At 54.4% G+C, this 20437-nt stretch overlaps 2 protein-coding genes across 35 annotated transcripts; one reads left to right on the forward strand and one right to left on the reverse strand.

The window, feature by feature from the left end:
* Positions 1 to 216: 216 nt before the first annotated feature.
* Positions 217 to 14070, forward strand: Atxn2l (ataxin 2 like). 34 transcript variants are annotated; one of them, XM_013076428.3, is made up of 24 exons: positions 218 to 742; positions 2111 to 2147; positions 2339 to 2395; positions 2485 to 2556; positions 3097 to 3247; positions 3608 to 3732; positions 4724 to 4815; positions 5348 to 5548; positions 6242 to 6417; positions 6573 to 6683; positions 7322 to 7516; positions 7607 to 7678; positions 8614 to 8684; positions 8859 to 9148; positions 9225 to 9294; positions 9975 to 10121; positions 11224 to 11296; positions 11384 to 11571; positions 12002 to 12131; positions 12217 to 12338; positions 12426 to 12638; positions 12797 to 13040; positions 13190 to 13349; positions 13584 to 14070. In XM_013076428.3, exons 1-23 carry the CDS (start codon positions 456 to 458, stop codon positions 13342 to 13344), a joined length of 3279 nt encoding a protein of 1092 aa, XP_012931882.1. In that variant the 5' UTR covers positions 218 to 455; the 3' UTR covers positions 13345 to 13349; positions 13584 to 14070. The 34 variants fall into 34 exon arrangements, with proteins under 34 accessions (XP_004856097.1, XP_012931882.1, XP_021093061.1 ...); XM_021237402.2 differs by having other exon boundaries at positions 12797 to 12986; XM_013076435.3 differs by having other exon boundaries at positions 12797 to 12986; positions 13313 to 13349.
* A 2064-nt stretch (positions 14071 to 16134) lies between these two features.
* On the reverse strand, positions 16135 to 19999 carry Tufm (Tu translation elongation factor, mitochondrial). The gene is made up of 10 exons (XM_004856037.3): positions 19707 to 19999; positions 19416 to 19610; positions 18715 to 18881; positions 18226 to 18330; positions 17984 to 18148; positions 17730 to 17862; positions 17547 to 17651; positions 17306 to 17457; positions 17086 to 17205; positions 16135 to 16488 (listed from the first exon to the last, which is right to left on the reverse strand). Exons 1-10 carry the CDS (start codon positions 19747 to 19749, stop codon positions 16315 to 16317), a joined length of 1359 nt encoding a protein of 452 aa, XP_004856094.1. The 5' UTR covers positions 19750 to 19999; the 3' UTR covers positions 16135 to 16314.
* Positions 20000 to 20437: the final 438 nt, after the last annotated feature.

Consider the following 20437-nt stretch of genomic DNA (forward strand, 5'->3'; position numbering starts at 1 on the left):
GCCAGCTTCAAGGCGGTTTGAGAGCTAGAGCCCTAAGTCCTTGGCGCGCGTGAGCGCCTCCGCTGCTCCTTACCTGCTCCAAGGGCTGGGAGTGCGAGCTTCACCTATTTTAGGTCCTCTCTAGCTCGGCACCAACCGCCCGGCGCGGCACCTCACGGCGCTCTCCCTTCCCCCCCGCGGGGCCCCGCCCGCGCTCCTCCCTCCCGTTCCCGGCGCCGCGCACGCGCAGGCCGGCCCGCGCGCCCTCGCTCTCCTCCGCGGACCCCCTCCCCTTCCGCCTCGCGGCGCAGCCTCGCGCCCGGTCTGCTCGGTCCACCCCCGACCCGCGGGGCTCCCCCGCCCGCCAACGGCGGGTCCTCGCCTCCCGATCCCCTCGCTCCCCGCGCTCTCCTCCGGGGGCCCAACCCCGGCCCCCGCGCTCTCCCATCCTAATTCCCCTTCCGGACGCTGCCGTCATGTTGAAGCCTCAGCCGCCACAACAGACCTCCCAGTCCCAGCAGCCGCCCCCCGCGCAACAGGCCGTGGCCCGCCGGCCTCCCGGCGGCACCAGTCCTCCCAACGGCGGCCTCCTGGGGCCGCTGGCCACCGCCGCCGCTCCCGCAGGCCCTCCCGCGGCTGCCTCGCCCTGCCTGGGGCCCGCAGCCGCTGCTGGAAGCGGGCTCCGTCGCGGAGCCGAAGGCGTCTTGGCGCCGCCGCCGCCGCATCAGGAGAGGCCGGGGGCGGCCGCCGTCGGCAGTGCCAGGTACAGCGGGGTGGGCTTCCGGGCGGGGGCCGGGCTCGGTTCCGGGGTGCGGAGCCGCGGGAGGCCGGGGTGGGTCCCTGCAGGCCGGAGGGCGCAGCCCGGGCGGCCCCGGGGCACTGGGGACCAGGCTCGGCTCCCGGGGCCTAGCGAGGGCTCCGGCCGGGCCTGAGGGGAGGCGGGGCGCGTTCTGCCGGTGCCGTCGGAACGGGGAGGTGGGGGGGCGAGGAGGTGATTGGGGTCCCGGGCTCCATTACCGCGGAGGGTCTCGCGGTCCCCAGCTTCAGCCAATGGGGAGTCAGCCGCCGGAAGGGGTCCCCGGCCGTAGCCAATGGAGGGGGGCGCACGGCCCGCAGTCTGGCCAATGGGGAGGGAGGGACTTGGGAGCGGGCCGCTCCCTCCCTCTTCCCGGCCTGGCCAGTAGGAGGGGAGCAGGCCGGGCGGGGGCGCGGAAGGAGGCTCGGCCGGCGGGCTGGGGCCCGAGCCTCGGCCGCGCGCGCTCCCCTGACGTGCGCGCGGGTGCCGCGTCTCATGACCCGGGCGTTCGCGGGCCTTGGTAACTCGTAGGGCAGGGACTGCGTGTGTGCACTGGGGGTTTCTTGTAGTGTCAGTCGGTGAGTAGCGGACGCCGCTCGGTTCCTTCTGCGTGTGTCTGTGAACATGCGATGGGAGAGTGGCGGCATACGCAGGCGCAGTGGGTTCTGCTCGTAGGCAGGGGCATTTGAAGAGGCCCTTGGGCTTTAGGGCGCAGGCGCAGACCGGGCGAGGCCTCCCGGTGGATGGTTTTTGCGGCTGCGCTGTGCCTCGGCCCCATCAGCGGCCCCCTCTTCGCCCTCTTCTACCGCCGGTTACATCAGCCATCGAGGAGCGGTGTTACCTGGCTATTGGTGACCCCTGCAGAGTGGGTAATAGGCTGAATGAGTGATGGGGGGATAGGGTGGCGATGGAGGAATACCCCTCCTCCCAGGTTTCGAGCGTAAGGCGACTGAAAATGATTTTACCGCTTGGGAGGTTATGTGCCTGAGCTACTAAGTAGTTCTGCACCTGTGCTCCCCGAGCGTTCACCTTCACATCTAGGGTGAGTGTGGGTTACTGAATGCTGCAGCATTAGTGTGTTGGAAGCATGCCTCTCTGACCCTTGGAGAAAGTGACAACGTGTGGTGCGTTAGAGCAATTGACAGCCATTGTTAACTGCATTCTCCTATATTGGCATTTAGAGGGAACGTGTTTTTTAGCATTTATTGTCTGCTCGTTTTTTCTCTAAGGTGAGAATTTGAAAAATCTTGATGAATTGACTTGTAACCTAAATCAGCAGCTTCACTTCATAAGTGGTTCTAGGATTTACTGTTAACTTCTTTCCTTCTTTTGCAGGGGACAGAGCACAGGAAAGGGACCCCCACAGTCACCTGTGAGTGCCTTTGTTCTTCCATAAGATACATAGTCCTAAAAAATACAAGAGAATGTAGGGCTGGTTAGTTGCAGAGATAGATGGGTTCAGAAAGGCCAGGGGCCCTGACACAAATGAGATATGAGGGCAGTGTGGCCATTTAGAAAAAGGTGTTTACTGGCCGTGTCTTTATTTCTCCCTGTGTGTCACAGGTGTTCGAAGGTGTCTATAACAATTCCAGGATGCTGCATTTCTTGACAGCTGTTGTGGTAAGTGAACACTTAACCCTAGGTTGTTTGAGAAATGCAGTATATCAGTTTTCTGGAGTCAATCCTCTTCTTTTTCCCACTGTCCCTAGGGTTCCACTTGTGATGTGAAGGTTAAAAATGGTACCACTTATGAAGGCATTTTCAAAACCTTGAGCTCAAAGGTCAGTGTAATCACATAAGCTCATTTTTGGAGCTACATGGAAGGAGGTGGAGGAGAATGAAATTTAGGTGTATTGGGTGGTATTAGACAATACTGTTAATTGTTTCGGTAGGGTGTATTTTGTTTTTTTGAGACAGGGTCTTGGTATGTAGTTCAGGCTGGCCTTGAACTCACTGTTAGCTTAGGCTGGTTGTTTTTTTTTTTTTGTACCGGGGATTGAACTTGGGTCCTTGGGCTTGCACAGCAAGTGGCAAAACCACTGAGCTAAATCCCCGACCATAGCTTAGGCTGGTCTTGAACTCTCAACAATCCTCCAAGTGCTGAGATTACAAGTGTGTACTGCCATTCCTGGCAGGCCTTCAGTTTAAGTTTTTTAATATTATAATTTTATGTTTGAGACTTGTTAAGTTGTATGACTGGTATTGAAAAGACAAGGCATATGAAAAATGTATTGGGGAAATTTTAGAAAGAGAAATGGACCTGTTTTTGTCTTCATGTTTCTTGATACTAATCAAGACTTTTGGGGGTGGGACTTTTGTAGTTTGAACTAGCAGTAGATGCTGTGCACAGGAAAGCATCTGAGCCGGCCGGTGGCCCTCGTCGGGAAGATATTGTGGATACCATGGTGTTTAAACCAAGTGATGTGATGCTTGTCCACTTCCGAAACGTTGACTTCAATTATGCTACTAAAGGTATTGTCAGACTATTGTGTCAGACTCAGTCGGTGTGAAGAGAGGGAGGTTTGTGTGCAGTTAGAACGTGTTGACTTGTTTGGTTTTTTCCTTTACTGTTTTCCCCTTTGGGAGGGAGGTGGCTGAGTGTTTCTTTTTGAAAATGTAGTAGTGAATTGAGTTCCAGCATATTTTCCCTGGTCAGCTTGTGGCAGTTGTGCCCCTTTTCCAACCCCTACCCTGAAACTCAGCATACATACTCTTGATAAGCTTTGGCCTCTTAGGGTTCCTTGTTCCTGAATTACTGTGGGGGTGCGAGTAAGACAGGGGAAAGGAAGCATTGAAAATCACCTCAGTCCTTACGTTGCATCTGTCCTACAGACAAGTTCACTGACTCTGCCATTGCCATGAACTCGAAGGTGAATGGGGAGCACAAAGAGAAGGTGCTTCAGCGCTGGGAAGGTGGTGACAGCAACAGTGATGACTACGACCTGGAGTCTGACATGGTACAGCCTCCTTCCCTCAGAGCCGCGCAGCAGAACATGGCTTGTTGGCAGGGAGCCCCCTTCTGGGAACCAAGTTAATTCTTGGAAAGAGTGGAGGAAAATATTGACAGTTGAAAGTGTGATCGGGCTTGTTTATGTTATAGGCTCATTTCCCTTCAAAAAGCAAACCTTGGGGCCAGGGATTTAGCTTAGTGGTTCCAGCGCCTCCCTCGCAAGCACAGGGTCCCAAGTTTGATCCCCAGTACCAAAAAAAAAAAAAAAAACCCCCCCCAAAAAATCAAACAAAAAGCAAACTTTAATGCATTTAAAATCTCCCAAATGAATGAGTTTTGTTCTGTGTTTTTAAGTTGAACAAGAATCTGCTTTCTTGCCTCTTGAAACTTCATTTTGACACAAAGGTTTATTTTATTACTTTAACCACATATATCCACATATATAGACCCCCAGGTGCATTTCCCTTTTCCTTGGTAATCTGCTTTGTTGCCATTATCTTTTTACTAAAAATAGTGCCTTTTTAGGCAGGCATGGTAGGGTAGTAGTACATGTCTGTAATTCCAGCTGTCTTGAAGGTTGAGGCAGGAGGGTTACAAATTTGAGCCTAGCCTGGGGAACTTATCGACTTAGTGAGATCCTCTTTCAAAAATGAAAGTTAAATGAAAAGAAAATTGCAGGTGTAGCTCACTAAAGGCTCTAGTGGTTCAGTCTGTAATACTGCAAAAAAAAAAACCCAAAACCTTCTTGCCCCTTACAACACATAACCCCATATGTATGTGCTAGAATTTTCTAGATTATAAACCTGGAAATGAATTTTTTAGCTCTTAGAACTTCTTAGTTTTATTAATTACTCCCAGTTTATGCTGTGTATTGCCAGTAGAAGTTGATAACTATCACCAGTCATGTTTTGTTCTACTCTAGGTTTGGTCATTTCAATTTTTTAGCCTGGTGGGAGGAAAGTGATAGGTTTTAAACATTCTCCTTCCTTTTTTCTTAGTCCAATGGATGGGATCCCAATGAAATGTTCAAGTTCAATGAGGAGAACTATGGCGTGAAGACGACCTATGATAGTAGTCTCTCTTCTTACACGTGAGTAGCTTGTTGCTTCCCGGTAGTGCGGTGCAGGGTGTGAGGTCACCAGCAGAAGGCAGATCTCTAGGTGGAACATGGCTTTTGTGTGTGCTTTTCTGGGTATCCAGACAGCCCTTCCCTTAACTCCTGACCTGCCTTGTGAAGGACTCCTCCAAGGTTTTCTGATTCTGGGCCATCCTGTGGAGATGAAGTAGCTGCTTTCTTGTCCATCGACCCATACCTTCCCTTTAGGATTTGCAGTATATAAGCGTCTGTGTCCTTCAGATTCAGAATCTGCCTCGGAGCTCTGCCTAGGACCCAATAGATGGCCAATACATGTGCTGTTTGGGCTAGGGACATGGCTCCCTTGTAGAGCACTTGCCCAGCATGTTTGAGGCACTGGGTTCAGTCCTCAGTACCATGCTGAGTTACTGATGGGATTAAGCAGCCCTGTGTGCTTGAGCTGGTCATAGGACTGATAGAAATGTTCCTTTTTCTCTTCTGTCCTCTGGCATTGGAATGATAGTGGTCTCTGGTTGTTCTCTCTCAGGGTGCCCTTAGAAAAAGACAACTCTGAAGAGTTCCGCCAGCGGGAGCTGCGTGCAGCCCAGTTGGCTCGAGAGATCGAGTCTAGCCCCCAGTACCGCCTGAGGATTGCCATGGAAAATGACGACGGACGCACGGAGGAGGAGAAGCACAGCGCAGTGCAGCGGCAGGGCTCGGGGCGGGAGAGCCCTAGCCTGGTGGCAAGGTAATTGCTAGGGCAGCCAGCACTAGCTGGGCTCATGGTAATGGCCTCACCCTGGGCCCAGAGCCTCGTACAGTGTTACTAAACCTCACCACCTTGTTAAGGTGTAGGCAGAGACTTAGTTCCCAATGTTTAAGTTTGAAAGAGTGAAACCTAATGAAAATAAGTAATGTGCTTATGGGTTGAGGAAGGAAAAATTTTTTTTTAGGATTTTAGTATACTTTCTTTGCCTATTTATAAGTAGATGCTATTTGTTTTTTGTTTTGTTTTGAGACAAGGTCTCACTGTGTGGTTTAGACTGGCCTTGAATTTAAGGTGATCCTCCTGCGCCCGCCTCCCAAGTGCTAGGATTACAGGCATGTGCCACCATGCCCTGGCATTGTTTTTTGTTTTTACAAAACAAATCAACCTGTATGTGATACACATCTTGTGAAAGCTCCCCCGTGAACCCTTCTCATAGGTCAGGAGTGGCAGGGTTGTAAAACACTGGCCAAGTTGGCTAAGTCTGTTCACAGAATATAAGGTCCTAAGCTGTAGCCACAGCTACTTAACTGGAGCAGATCTTTGAGTGGGACAGCAAAGGGAGCTGGAGCCAGGTGTCAGAGAAGAAGGGGAGGGAATTCTGAAAGAAAGGATTCATGTTGCCAGAATGTGTGGGCTTGTGGCTGCCTGTCCTAACTTGAACTCCTTCCCCAGGGAGGGCAAGTATATCCCTCTGCCTCAACGTGTGCGAGAAGGTCCCCGAGGAGGAGTCCGATGCAGCAGTTCTCGGGGTGGCCGGCCTGGCCTGAGCTCTTTGCCCCCTCGTGGTCCTCACCATCTTGACAGTAGCAGCCCTGGCCCGGGTTCTGAGGCACGTGGTGTCAATGGAGGTGAGTGAAGGAGCACATAGGTAGAGAAGGGGCATAAGGCAGGTGGGAGGGCCCACGGAAAGGGCTTACACAGGTTGGAAGGATGATGCATTGGTGGTGATATAATAGCAAATGCTTTGTCTCTTCTTTTTCTTCATCTTTAAAAAAAAAAATAGGCCCTTCCCGCATGTCCCCCAAAGCACAGCGGCCCCTGAGAGGTGCCAAGACTCTGTCTTCGCCCAGCAGTAGGCCTTCTGGAGAAACTTCTGTTCCACCTCCTCCTGCAGGTGAAGCTTCAGTAGACGCGGGTGAAGAAATGGGTAGAAAGCTGTACAGGGAGGTAAATTGTGTGAGTTGTTGGAATGCTAGGATGGAGGACAGGTTGAAGATGTTTCAGGGGCTTGGGATTTAGATTTATCCTTTTTGAGAAAAAATTTTGTTTCCTATTGCAGAAATCCTAACCTGGCAATGCATAAGTTGGTCTGATTGGCAGACAACTTTTGTTCAGATTTGAATTTATTCTAACATTTTAAAACAGACATCATAGAACATGTTTTTGGTGTACAGGAAGTTGTGCCACGACAGCCTGCCTTAGTGCATAGTTCTAGTTGGCTGGCCCAGAATTAGAATTACCCTTTAAGCATTCTAGGCTTTCATGGTGCCCATGAGGCCATTTTCCTGCGTGTGTTACCTGCCTTGGTCCTGTAGACCTTTACACCTATGATCCTGGGAATAATGTGTACACATTCTCTGGATTTTTAGAAGTCCCCTGTACTGGCCTGAGGAGGTAGCTCAGTGGTGCCACGCCTGCCGGGCGAGCACGAGGTCCTGAGTTCGATCGTGGATGCCAAAGGAAAAAAAAAAGTTCCCTGTACTTGCTTAATGACCAGCAGTACCCATTGTTCAGCTCTCCCTTTTCTTCCAGTGGGCCGGATGTACCCTCCACGCTCTCCCAAGTCCGCTGCACCTGCCCCCCTCTCTGCTTCCTGTCCTGAGCCTCCCATGGGTTCGGCAGTGGCAGCCTCTTCAGCCTCCATACCTGTGACATCATCAGTCACAGATCCGGGAGTAGGCTCCATTTCCCCAGCTTCTCCAAAGATCTCACTGACTCCCACAGATGGTAAGAGCTGGGCAGTTGAGGGCTGTGGACAATCTGAAGTGTGGTTCTGGGCAGGAGGACCTTCAGGCATCTCTTTCTCTCCTTGCTCAGTAAAAGAACTCCCTACTAAGGAACCTGGCAGAACTCTGGAGTCCCAGGAGCTGGCCCGGATAGCTGGGAAAGGTGAGGGTTGTAGTTTTTGGGGTTTGGTAGGTTTTTTTAAAAATGTTTTTTTGTGTCTTTTGTGTGTGTGCTAGGGATGGAACCCAGTTCTTGCATGTGCCAGGCAAGCACTCTGCCACTGAGCTCCGTCACAGCCTGGGGTGTTTGGTTTGCCAATATCTAGTGCCCTTTTATTTGGGAGAACATTTGGACGAGCCAGTTTGCTAGGACTCAGAAGCAGTTTCTGTCAACCCTTTGATCTGAATCTCACTTCCAGGATTCTCAAGAGTGGCTCGTTTTTCTGGGTTTCTTTTGATGGTTTGGTTTTGATTTTTGAGGCGGTATCTCACTACATAGTTCAGGCTGGCCTTGAACTCACTGTGTAGTCCACGGTGGCCTTGAGCTTGTGATTCTCCTACCTCAACTTCTTTTGTTTTTGTTTTTGTTTTTTTGGTACTGGGGATCGAACTGGGGTCCTTGCGTTTGCAAGGGAGGCGGCAGAACCACAGAGCTAAATCCCTGGCCCTACCTCAGCTTCTGTGTGTGTTGGGGATTTTTTTGGTACCAGGAATCGAACTCGGGATCTTGCGCTTTTGAGGCAGGCGCTGGAACCACTGAGCTAAATCCCCGGCCCTTACCTCAGCTTGTTTTAAGTGTGCACCACGCCTAGGTTTCTTTTTTGGTACTAGGGATCGAACTCGGGACCTTGCGTTTGTGGAACAGGTGTGGCACCACTGAGCTACATCCCGGCCCTTCCCTGGGTTTCTTGACCTCTGGACTACTAGCACTGTGTAAACAGCCTGTGCAAAAGAAGCATATTATATTTTCTTTTCTTTTTTTTGGTACCGGGGATCGAACTTGGGTCCTTGCCCTTCCTCAGCAGGCAGCAAAACCACTGAGGTAAATCCTCGGCCACATATTATATTTTCTCTCTTTTTTCCACTGTTTTCTCATAGTCCCTGGCCTTCAGAATGAACAGAAAAGATTTCATCTGGAAGAACTGAGAAAGTTTGGGTCCCAGTTTAAGGTGAGCATAGTGGAGATACCCAGGATGATTGTAGGATATGATGGGCTTTTGTGGTGAATCGATAAAACAGTCAGAGGGCCAAGTGGGTAGAAGATCCGAGCTCAAGCAAGGATGATGGGAGGCAGGGCCTGGGGTCTGGTGCAGACAGGACTGTGTGTGTATCTCTCCTTCCAGCTTCAGCCCAGTAGCTCCCCTGAGACCAGCATGGATCCTTTCCCTCCCCGGATCTTAAAGGAAGAAGCCAAAGGGAAGGAGAAGGAGGACGCACTATTGACTTCAGAGCCCATGGGGTCCCCAGTGTCCTCCAAGACAGAGTCCGTATCAGAGAAGGAGGACAAAGCTCCCCTGGCACCATCAGGAGCCACTGAGGGCCAAGAGCAGCCCCTGCCTCCTTGCCCAAGCCAAACTGGCAGCCCTCCAGTGGGCCTCAAGGGGGACGACAAAGACGAGGGTCCTGTTGCTGAGTAAGTTGGGCTGGCAGCTGGGTGGTGTCTGGTGATAAGGGGCAGGCTGTGAGGACTGACTTCATCTTCTTTACAGACAAGTAAAGAAGTCGACGTTGAACCCCAATGCAAAGGAGTTCAATCCCACAAAGCCTCTGCTGTCTGTGGTGAGATGGCCGGGAGAGTGTGGACTTGGGGTTTGGGGAGGGGCACTAGTGCAGCTGAGGGGAAGCGGCTTGGTGCCAGTTTGGCTTGTGTGGAAGTCCAAGGAGATGCTGCCCAAGAGCAGGGGTAGTGGCACTCGGCCTGGTTTGGGGGTAAGGAGACATGTCTCCGGGTCGCCTGGTGGGGCTCACAGGTGCTTCTCAACATTTGCACAGGGGTGTTTGAGCGAGGTGGTCAGGAGATGTATTCATTTGGGCCCACTGACATGGCTGCTGCTTGTCAGCATTTGGCACGTGCTTACAGGGTTTGTGGTTCTTGGGCAAGCCCCGTAGCCTCTTAATCTCTTGCTATCTCCTGAGCTGTAATTGGAGATTGCCCACCTCAGCATTTGATAGGAGGCTTAATGAGAAAAAATACAGGATGAACAGTTGTGCTTGGGCACTCAGCTACTCTGAAACTCATTGAATTTGGTTTTGGCATGAAAACTGTCCCAGTATTCATCATTTGTTTGGGACTTGGTACACAAACTAGGATTTGTGGCTGTCGATTGCTGTGTGAGTGACTTGGTGCTCACCCTGGCCTCCCGGAACTGGAGCGCACAGCACCCATGAACGCCAGCTGCTGGGTCAGGATGGGCTCGACACACATGGAATGAAATGCCATCTTCCTTCATCTTTTGCAGAACAAATCTACCAGTACCCCAACTTCTCCAGGGCCCCGGACTCATTCAACTCCTTCCATCCCGGTGCTGACAGCAGGCCAGAGCGGGCTCTACAGCCCCCAGTACATCTCCTACATACCTCAGATCCACATGGGACCAGCTGTGCAGGTGGGGAGGAGACGAGGCTAGGGACAAGTCTAAGGGGCCAGGTCAGGCCTTCTTCTTTTTCAGTTCTTTTTGTTTGTCTTTTAGTACATTTGCAAATGATTACATTCCTCATGGGACGTTGGTACAAAAGGTCCATTTCTGTTTCCCACCATCTTTTCTTCCATTTTGCTCTTAAGTTATATTTTGGGTTTCTCATATAAAAGAAACCATGTGGGACTGGGGATTTAGCTCAGTGGTTTCGCCACCTGCCTTGCAAGTGCAAGGTCCCAAGTTTGATCCCTGGTACCAAAAAAAAAACCAGAAACCATGCAATATTTAAGCTTGTGTGTCTGATTTATTTTCACTTAACATTGTGGTTAGTCTCGGAGTTCATTCTTTTTTTTTTTTCCTCCTACAGATTACTCATTTTGTCTTTATGGCAGAGTAGTACTCTGTTATATAAAAAATACATTTTCTTTTTTTTTTTCGGTACCGGGGATCGAACTTGGGACCTTGCGCTTGTGAGGCAGGCACCAGAACCACGGAACTAAATCCCTGGCCCAAAAATACATTTTCTTTGGCTGGGGATTTAGCTCACTGGCACTGTGCCTGCCTCAAAAACGCAAGGTCCTGAGTCAAATATCCAGTACCAAAAAAATTTTTTTTTCTTTATCCACTCATCTGTTGATGGATGTCTATGTAGACTGCTTCCTAGATCTAGCTATTGTGAATTGTGCTGCTGTGCGAGGTGTGCCGCACGCCCGTAATCCCAGCACAGAGGCTGGCGCAGGAGGATCAGCATGTGTTCGAGGCCAACCTGGGCCACATAGTTCAGGGCCAGCCTGGACTACATAATGAGACCCTGCCTCAAAAACCAAAAAAAAAAAAAAAAAAAAAAGAAATTACACTGCTATCAACATAGGTAGAGTCCTAGAAGGGGAGTAGTTCAGTCAGTAGAATTTCTATTTTTGAAACTGATTTCCATACTGGTTGCACCAGTCTGCACTCCCACCAGCAGTGTAGAAGGGCTCCTTTTTCCCCACACCCTCCAGCACTTGTTACTTGATTGTTGTGGACATTTGTAACCAAGGCATTCAACCTCGCTTGTGTTCCTGTCCCCCAGGCACCTCAGATGTATCCATACCCCGTATCCAATTCAGTGCCTGGGCAGCAGGGCAAGTACCGGGGAGCGAAAGGTGAGCGGGGTCGGGAGGGGCCAGCGGTGCTGCCTGGCTCCCTGCAGGTGGAGCTTGAGCTCTGCACCGTCTGCCTGCCGTCCGCAGGCTCCCTCCCCCCTCAGCGTACTGACCAGCACCAGCCTGCCTCGGCTCCTCCCATGATGCAGGCCGCAGCTGCTGCTGGCCCACCCCTGGTGGCCGCCACACCGTACTCCTCCTACATCCCCTACAACCCGCAGCAGTTCCCAGGCCAGCCTGCCATGATGCAGCCGATGGCCCACTACCCCTCACAGGTGACGGGCGGGATGGGCGGGCCCTGCCAGGCGCTGGCATCCTGGGGGGTGGGGGTGGCAAGCTGCAGCATTGGTGTCAGACCAGACCTTAAAGCTTTTTAAAAAATTTTGTCCCATTCCCTCCTCAAGCCCCCTCCCCTCCCCTCCCTATTTGTTTCCATTTTTCCCTTCTGTTTTCACTTTTTTTCTGTCCTGCCCTCCTCCCTTCTTCCCCTTCCCATTTGAACACTTCCCATTTCCCAACATCTGTTGTGCATCTTAGTTCCTATCAGACCTTAAATCTTGGCTCTGGTGGGATTGGCCTGTAGCAAGGCGTTGAGTGCTGGCATCTCATTCCCCTCTGCTGTGTGCAGCAGCATCAGCTTGGCAGGGTTTCTGTGTGCACTGAGTGGCAGGCTGCCGTGCTGACTGCTTTGCTCTCTGCCCCCAGCCGGTGTTTGCCCCCATGCTGCAGAGCAACCCACGCATGCTGACGTCGGGTAGCCATCCCCAGGCCATTGTGTCGTCCTCTACTCCTCAGTATCCATCTGCAGAGCAGCCCACCCCTCAAGCCCTCTATGGTGAGCTGCCCTGGGTCCAGCCCTGCGCTGGTCTATGCTCCTCACCCCTCGTGCTGAGCGCGGTTCTCCCTCTTTCCTACTGCAGCCACTGTTCACCAGTCCTATCCACATCATGCCACGCCGCTCCACGCCCACCAGCCGCAGCCGGCCACCACGCCCACTGGGAGCCAGCCGCAGTCCCAGCATGCGGCCCCCAGTCCCGTCCAGGTGCCTGCCATGGGGCATGTGGCTGGGGCAGGGCTGGGTGCTGGAGAGACTGGCTGGTACTCACGGCTCCCCCTGCTGCTTCCTCAGCACCAGGCGGGGCAGGCCCCACACCTGGGCAGTGGGCAGCCCCAGCAGAACCTGTATCACCCAGGGGCCCTGACAGGCACGCCACCCTCTCTGCCGCCGGGACCTTCTGCCCAGTCCCCTCAGAGCAGCTTCCCCCAGCCAGCCGCTGTGTATGCCATCCATCCCCACCAGCAGCTGCCCCACAGCTTCACCAACATGGCCCACGTTACCCAGGTGAGTGCCTGAGGGACTGAGTCCCGAGTCTACGGAAACAGTGCCCGTGGGGCAGGCCCCTGGGAGTCCCTGGTCGCCCCTACAGGAGTGTGCCCGGCTCGGCCTTCTAGGCGCCCGTGGCAGCCCGGGTGCTCCTGCCCGTCTTCTCTTCTCTGCAGGCCCATGTCCAAACTGGAATCACGGCAGCCCCGCCCCCTCACCCTGGGGCTCCCCACCCGCCCCAGGTGATGCTGCTGCACCCACCTCAGAGCCATGGGGGGCCCCCCCAAGGCGCGGTGCCCCAGAGTGGGGTGCCTGCACTCTCAGCTTCCACACCCTCACCCTACCCCTACATCGGACACCCCCAAGGTGAGCAGCCTGGCCAGGCGCCTGGATTTCCAGGAGGAGCCGATGACAGGATTCGTGAGTTCTCGTTAGCTGGGGGAATTTGGCATGGAAGAGCTGAGGGGCTGCAGGTGGGGCAGGATGCACGGGTTCTGGGCGGGGAGTGAGGGGTCTTGGAGGCAGGGCTGTCCCGCCGGGCGCCCGCCGACCTGCACCTGTCTGTGAAGTATGTAGGGTGGGCAGAAGCCACAGTCGCCGCCGCCAGGGGCTTGCTCCTGGCTCTGTCCTTTGCTTCCCTCCGTCCTCGCTCAGTTGTGATCCAGCAGCCCCCCTCCCCACTGCCTCCCCAGCTCTCAGTGACCCCGACTGTCTCCTGACTTAGCCGAGGTAAGGTCAGCGCAGCAGACAGGGCCAGGCTGGGGTGCGGGGGTTGTGCTGGGCACACGAGTGAGGGCTCTGGTGTACTGGGAAACGGCGATTGACCTGTGCTTCTGACAGCCCCATGAGACACCTCGAGGACCCGCTCCTTCCCACATAGCCCGCAACCCCCGGACGCATTGATGAAGGGACAGCTGCTTGGGTTCTAATGCTCCTGCTCTCTTCTCTTTCCCCTCCAACCAGTTCAATCTCATCCCTCCCAGCAGCTCCCCTTCCACCCCCCGGGGAACTGAAGATTGTCCTGGCCGCGACCTGAGACCTCCGTGAGCGGAGGGAAGAGTGACCTATGTCTCTTCCCCCGGCAGCTCGGACCAGTCCTGGCCCCACCCCGTCCCCGGGAGCTGGGGAATTCCTGCCAAGCACCTTGAATGGGGGCCTCGCAGTGGGCAGGGCCAGGGTCCAGCGGGGTGGGGGTTCCTGCTCTGCCCTGCCTGTTCCCACCCTGTCTTGCCCTCCCAGCCTCTCATCTGTTCCCCCACTGGAGACGGAAGATCTTTTATTTTCTATTATTTATAATCTCAGACTTGGGCCCCCTGTTCTTTCTTCCCATTAACTTGAGTGACCTTCGTGAGAGACAAGACAGATGCCCCACAAGGATGGTTGGACAAGGACTTTTACTTTTTATTACATAAAAATATTAAAAAAATAAAAAAATAAAATTTTAAACTAACTTAACCTCACTGTAGTTTTGCTCTGGAGGTGAGGACAAGGTCATAGTATTGTATGGTGCTAGGTTACGTTTATCTGTGCCCACCACAGAGAGGAAGTGTAGTCTGTTTCCCTGAGCCTAGGGTGGGGCAGAGCAGAGCAGGGCCTTCCTGGACCGCTTTGAAAACGATTCCAGATTTAATGCAGCTGTGAAGGTGGGAACTATGATGTTCTGGGAGACTGGTGGCTAAAAGCAAGCACCTGGCGAATTATGTCTACTTTTCACACCTTGTTTATGGGGTTATTTTTTATGTAATTTTCTAAAAATATTGTTATGTACCAATTGTAATTTTTAGTGCTTCTGATGACGGAAGTATTGACCCAGGGAGGCCTTACTGGTGGCACAACCGAGGGGTCTGTGGTGTGGGCAGGGCCTGTGAAGGTGAAGCTGCTAGTGGGTTGGAGAACCAGGTTTAGGGCAACCGAGGCCTGTGAGGTAGGGGTGTGGTGCACTCCTGTAGTCCCAGCCCTTGCGAGGCTGAGACAGGAGAACTGAGAACCGCTGGGGGTTCAAGGCCAGCCTGGGCTACACAGCAAGACCCTGTCTTAAAACAACTCACTGCAGTTGTAGGATGGGAAGATTGAAGCGTGGGATGTGTAAGTGGTAAAGCTTCGTAGGAGGTTCTTCCAGCCAGCCAGTTTGGAGCCTGTGACCTAACCTCCTCATCTGTAAAGTGGAAATTATCCCCCACTTCTGGGACTAGGAAGACGACCCTGGCGCTCTGTGGCATGCAGTGTTAAATCTGCTCAGACCGGGGCCGGAGAATTGAGGGCAGACTGACTCAGCAGGCTGTGGGCATGGTAGGGAAAAGACAGTTTATTGAAAGGGCCAAAGCTGGGGAACATGGATTAGGGCAGCGATGGGGAGGACCCAAGAGCCAGGCAGCTTCGCAGACGGATCTGTAGTTCAGGCTGGCCTTGGACTTGGGACCCTCCTGCTTCCACTGGGCTTGCAGGTGTCCCACCACACCCAGCTGGAATGCTGCCTTTCTTGTATGGGGTCAGTTTCTGAGCTAGTCATTCTAAGTTTAGGAAACTGCTGCATACTTAATACAGTACATGGTCTTTCTCAATTTCAAATCTCAGTAAATACTGACACTTTTTAAACCTAGGGCCTCCCTTCATACTAGGCTACATCTCCAGGCCTTTTGTTGAGATTAGGGCCTTGCTAAATTGCCTAGACTGGTTTTAACCTTGGGGTCCTCCTGCCTCAGCCTCTCCACAGTGCATGCTGGGGGGCCAGGGGTGTAGCTCAGTGGTGCCGCACCTGCCAAGCACAAGGTCATTTGCTACCCAGTACAAAAAAAAAAATGCATGCTGGGCTTGTAAGGATGCACTACCACGCCCAACCGAAATGCCTTTTCAGGCCCTGGAGACCGAAGCCAGGGGCGCTCTACCAGTGAGCTACACCTCCAGCCCTGACCTCTTAAGGTAGCCTGTTTCTCAGGCTGGCCTTGAACTTGTGATCCCCCACTGTGGCCTGCAGATAGCTGGGGTTTCAGGTGCTTGCCGTGACTGCTTAACTCACCTTGACCTCTGCTGCTGCTACTGTTCTCAGACTGGTAGGTAACCACTAACCCACACAGTAACTACTGGACACAGGTCTCGGCTCCTGAGCGGAGCACAAGGTGCTAACCATTCTTCCTGCTGGTACTGGGGATGGAAGCCAGGGCCTTCACAGACCTGTACCCCAGTCCACTTCTGAGACAAGGTCTCCTTAAGTCACTAAGTTCCAGGCTGAGCTTCAACTTGGGATCCTCCTGCCTCCACTTCCTAGGACTGCTCCTGCTGTACCATTCTGCGAAGCAATCACAAAGCTCAGCAGATTGGATTCCTTTGAAGCTGTCATAGCAGTGAGAATGGTGGCCTTAAAGGGACTATCCAGTCTGGTCAGAGATAACCCTGACATTAGAGGAACTCAGTTAAAATGGCTGTAGGATCTAATGAGCTTCCTGTGTGTCCTGCACTTCAACATCTTTCTGTACCCGTCTTCACCAATGTGTATGAAGGACAGACACAGGCTGGCTCACTATTCACAGAACAGTTTATTGCCTCTCTTGCCCAGCAGGCCACCTCAACGAGCGGGCCTGTCCATGTAGCTGCCCTGTGCTGGAGGCAGCTTGTCCCCTCAGGGTGGGGGGCAAAGGCAGGAGAGAAGCCTGGCCAGGGCAGTCCTAAACTCAGGACAACCCGAGCAGATCCGGACTCAGCCCCACTTGAGGTTCTTGTCCTCCTTGGTCATGGCTAGTGTGTCAGTGACAAGGCCGGTGCCGATGGTCCGGTTGCCATCTCGCAGGGTGAAACGCTGGCCTTTCTCCAGGATCATTGGCTGTCGCAAGACGAGGCTGAGCTTCAGGTCCTCCCCGGGCATGGCAAGCTCCTGCAGTGGGAGAAGTGCACAGGCTGCAGGGTGCTGCTAGCATTCTGTGACACAAGTGCGACAGGGTCATCATGCCGTCTCAGGACAGCCTCGTCTGTCCGGACATCACGCACATGCAAACAACATCCAAAGAATGTTCAAAGAACATTCAAAGGTCCGTGTTTCTAGGTAAATTCTTGACAAAAAATGTTTTAGGACTCTTGGGTTATGCAGGTTCAATCACAGGGCTTCTTGAGAGCCTGAGTTTAGTAAACTCGACAAGAAGCATGTTTTTGAGAGGAGCCATTCTGTGCCTGCACCTAAGCTTTTAACCTGCTTCAGCCTGGGGGCGAGCAGGGAAGGCCTTCTTTTTTTTTTCATTTTTTTTGGCACCAGGGATCGAACTCAGATCCTTGCACTTGTGAGGCAGGTGCTAGAACCACTGAGCTAAATCCCCGGCCCGAGGGAAGGCCTTCGTGAGACTGGGCAGCCTCCTGGTCTCACCTGCAGCACCAGCAGCCAGGCTCTACCTGAGGAAGTGGCCCCTGGGCTGTCTCAGCACCTCGGGACTGTGTGCCAGGACTTGCTCCACCCCTGCACTTCCCTACACCCTCCTACCTTCCCCGGAGGCAAGATGACCCGACAGGCCATGTCCCAGGTGAGTGAGAACATGACCGGCATGAAGTGAGACACAAAGGGCTTGTGGCGGCCACCTTCCTCCTTGCTGAGGATGTAAACCTGTGGGGAGAGCGAGCAGGAGGAGCTAGGCCTGGCTGGACACCCTTCTCCTTTCAGAGAAGCCTGGCTCAGCCCTGCTCAACATCACTGCGGCTCTCACCTGCGCCTCCACCTTCTGGTGTGGCTGGAGGGAACCCGGCCTGACCATGACCAGGCCCCGCCTCAGGTCCTCCCGCTTCAAGCCTCGGACCAGGGCCCCGAGGTTGTCCCCCGCCTCTGCCCTCTCCAGGCTCTTGTGGAACATCTCGATGCCTGCGCGAGAAGCAAAAGGAGGCAGAGGGCTCAGGGCTCACTGGGCAAGGTCAGCTGGGAGCAGCCCCCGGTCTCCAGACCCTTCTTACCTGTCACCACGGTCCGGATGTTCTTGCTGTGTCCGAGGAACTCACACTCGTCTCCCTTCTTCAAAATGCCTTGCTCTAGTGTGCCTGTCACCACAGTGCCCCGGCCTGGGAGGAAACAGGACAGGACATCAAGGCCCCTGGGCTCGGCTGCAGCTGCAGGGAGGGTATGAATTGAGTCCTCACCGGGAACAGAGTAAACGGACTCTACAGGCAGCAGGAACGGCTTCTCCAGGTCCCGGGTGGGCACTGGGATATGAGTGTCCACAGCATCCAGCAGCTTCTGCACAGACTTCACACCCAGCTCGGGGTCACGCTGCTGTTGGGAGGAGGCAACAGGACACTAAGTTTCCCCAGGGATTGGCTGAAGGGCTACCTAAGCACAGTGCAAAGCTGGGAAGCCATCTAACCCCACCCCACAGCAGCAGCCCTGCCCTCACCTCAAGGGCACAGAGAGCAGAGCCTACGATGACAGGGGTCTCCTCCCCTTTGTAACCAAACTCGGTGAGCAGTTCCCGGATTTCCAGCTCCACCAGCTCCACCATCTCAGCGTCCTGGACAGCGTCGGCCTTGTTCACATACACCACCACGTGCTCTACCCCGATCTGTGGATGAGACAGAGGCAGTGTCCAGGGTCACCCGAGGCCCCACCCCTCTCTTCATCACCTCCCAGACTGAGTACCTGTTTGGCCAGTAGTAAGTGCTCTCGGGTCTGGGGCATGGGGCCATCATTGGCTGCTACCACCAGGATGCAGCCGTCCAACGGAGCAGTGCCTGTGATCATGTTCTAGGTAGGAGGAAGGAAGTTCAGTGCCTCAGCTCCATCTGGCCAAAGGTGGCAGTTAAAAACTAAGCCCCTTTCTCTGCCATCTCACCACCCACTTCTGGGTGGCCATGGCCACATCTCTCTCTCCCTCTTTTAGACAACGTCTCCCTGTATAGTTCAGGCTCGCCTCAAACTTGCAGCAATCCTCCTGCCCCGGCCTCCTAAATTCTGGTATTACAGGCATCTGCCACCACACCCAGCTACAAATCTTTAATTTTACATCCAAGCAGCTCAAATATCTTAACAGCACCATCATCCCATCCCCGCCCCGCCCCGCCCCGCCCCACCTGCCCTAGCATCAACCTCGACAGGAGACAGGTTCTGCCCGTCCTCGGCAACCCTCACCTTAACGTAATCTGCATGACCTGGGCAGTCTGTGTGGGCATAGTGGCGGGCAGGAGTGCTGTACTCCACGTGGGCCGCATTGATGGTGATGCCCCGCGCTCGCTCCTCGGGGGCATTGTCAATCTCCTCGTATTTCTTGAATTTAGCCCCACCTCCCTCGGCTAGAACTGAGGAAGGGAGAGAAGAGCCTTGCAACTCAAACTCAGCGCTGGAGGCAAGGCTCAGGCCACACCCCTGGTCCCTCCCCCCCAACAAGGCCGGGCCAGGATGAACCTCCCGAGACCCCTCATTATCTATTATCTCTTTCTGAAATGGCAACCCTGGGTCAGAAAAAAATGTCCCAAGGTCTTAAGGATCCGGGAGTGGCAGCACACACCATAATCCCTGCACTCAGGAAGGCTGAGCAGGAGGCTCGCCAGCTTGCGCCCAGCCTGGGGAACCTAGTGATTTAGCGAGACCCCGTCTCAAAACTAAAGGGGTACGGGCTCCGGCGGTTGCCCCCACAACTCTCCAGGGAAAGCCTCCGCTGAGCTTCCGCTTGGCTAGCGGGAGACTGCTCGGGTCCTCCAGCTCGCGCACAACTAAACCCTTCAGGCTCAGTCTGCGGCATCTTCCACACCACGCCCCCCACCTCCGCCTCGGGGCCACACCGAGCTCCTGCAGGGAGGCTGGGCGCTCCCGGGGCCCCCGAGCCCGCTCACTTTTCGTGATAGCCGCGGTCAGCGTGGTCTTGCCGTGGTCCACATGGCCGATGGTGCCCACGTTCACGTGAGGCCTGTCGCGCACGTATGTCTTCTTGGCCTCCACCGCCAGGCCACGGCACAAGACGGGCAACACCGGAGTCCTCAGCAGCCGCGACAGACCTTGCAATAACGGGATAGGGCCAGCACAGAAACCTGCCGGGACAAGGACCTGGGAGTCAGGCCGCGGCCGGAGCCGAGCTACCGCGACGCCCCAAGCCTCCGGACGACCCTTGCCCCCTCGCCCCTCACCGCCGAAGCGGGGGGTCGCGCGCAGCAGGGTGGCGCCCGCCATTGCTGTGGAGTCCGCCGCGGGTAGATTGCGGGCCACGGGAGCCCGCGCGTGCAGCCGAGGAACGGCACTTGCTGCTGGAGGTCACTTCCGGCGGAAGCGAAGGCCAGAGGGCAAGTCTGGGCGCCTCTAGCCGCCGGTTTCTCTGATCGTCTAGGGTCCTCCGGGTGAGGGGCGGGAGCTGAGCATGTCGGTGCCTCGCGGAAGGGGCCGGATGGAGAAAGTTTCCACAATTCCGGCCTCGCGGGCTTCCGGAGGCGCCAGCCGGGAAGTGTACAGCGTCCATGATGCGACAGCGCCCCGGAGGCTCACGGGCATTGTGGTTTCTGGGGCAGCGGGTTTTCGCGCGCTAGAGACGGGAGTTGCTCAGGCTCGGCGGGGTCGGAGGAGAGGTCCCCTCCTGGCCCGGAAGATCGGCGGCCGCCGTGCTGCGGCTGGAGGCAGGACCAGGTCCTAGATGCGTTGCGGGGTTGAGCGCCAATGCGACTTGTCTCTCCGCAACGCTTTTTATCTCTTATCTGTAAAATGGGAATAGTAGCATCCACTTTAAAAGGCGATCTTAGCCGATCGTGGTAGCTCTTGCCTGTAAACCCAGCACTCTGGGACGCTGAGACAGGAGAATTGAAATATTTTTTCCTTTTTTTTTGGTACCGGGGATTGAACTCGGGACCTTGCGCTTGTAAGGCAGGTG

Source organism: Heterocephalus glaber, unplaced genomic scaffold (assembly GCF_053883595.1).
Source record: "Heterocephalus glaber isolate CG9 unplaced genomic scaffold, H.glaber_assembly_v1.0 deba00000943, whole genome shotgun sequence".
Taxonomy (NCBI): domain Eukaryota; kingdom Metazoa; phylum Chordata; class Mammalia; order Rodentia; family Bathyergidae; genus Heterocephalus; species Heterocephalus glaber.

What these genes read in the sequence shown, in the direction of transcription:
- Tufm (XM_004856037.3), bottom strand. Translation starts at nt 19,749, where the DNA reads ATGGCGGGCGCCACCCTGCTGCGCGCGACCCCCCGCTTCGGCG. An exon ending in GACCGCGGCTATCACGAAAA is followed by an intron (nt 18,882 to 19,415) that starts GTGAGCGGGCTC and finishes TCCCTTCCTCAG; the next exon opens with TTCTAGCCGAGGGAGGTGGG. An exon ending in CATCCGGACCGTGGTGACAG is followed by an intron (nt 17,458 to 17,546) that starts GTAAGAAGGGTC and finishes CTTCTCGCGCAG; the next exon opens with GCATCGAGATGTTCCACAAG.
- Atxn2l (XM_004856040.4), top strand. Translation starts at nt 456, where the DNA reads ATGTTGAAGCCTCAGCCGCCACAACAGACCTCCCAGTCCCAGCAGCCG. An exon ending in CTCACTGACTCCCACAGATG is followed by an intron (nt 7,517 to 7,606) that starts GTAAGAGCTGGG and finishes CTCCTTGCTCAG; the next exon opens with TAAAAGAACTCCCTACTAAG. An exon ending in CAAGTACCGGGGAGCGAAAG is followed by an intron (nt 11,297 to 11,383) that starts GTGAGCGGGGTC and finishes TGCCGTCCGCAG; the next exon opens with GCTCCCTCCCCCCTCAGCGT.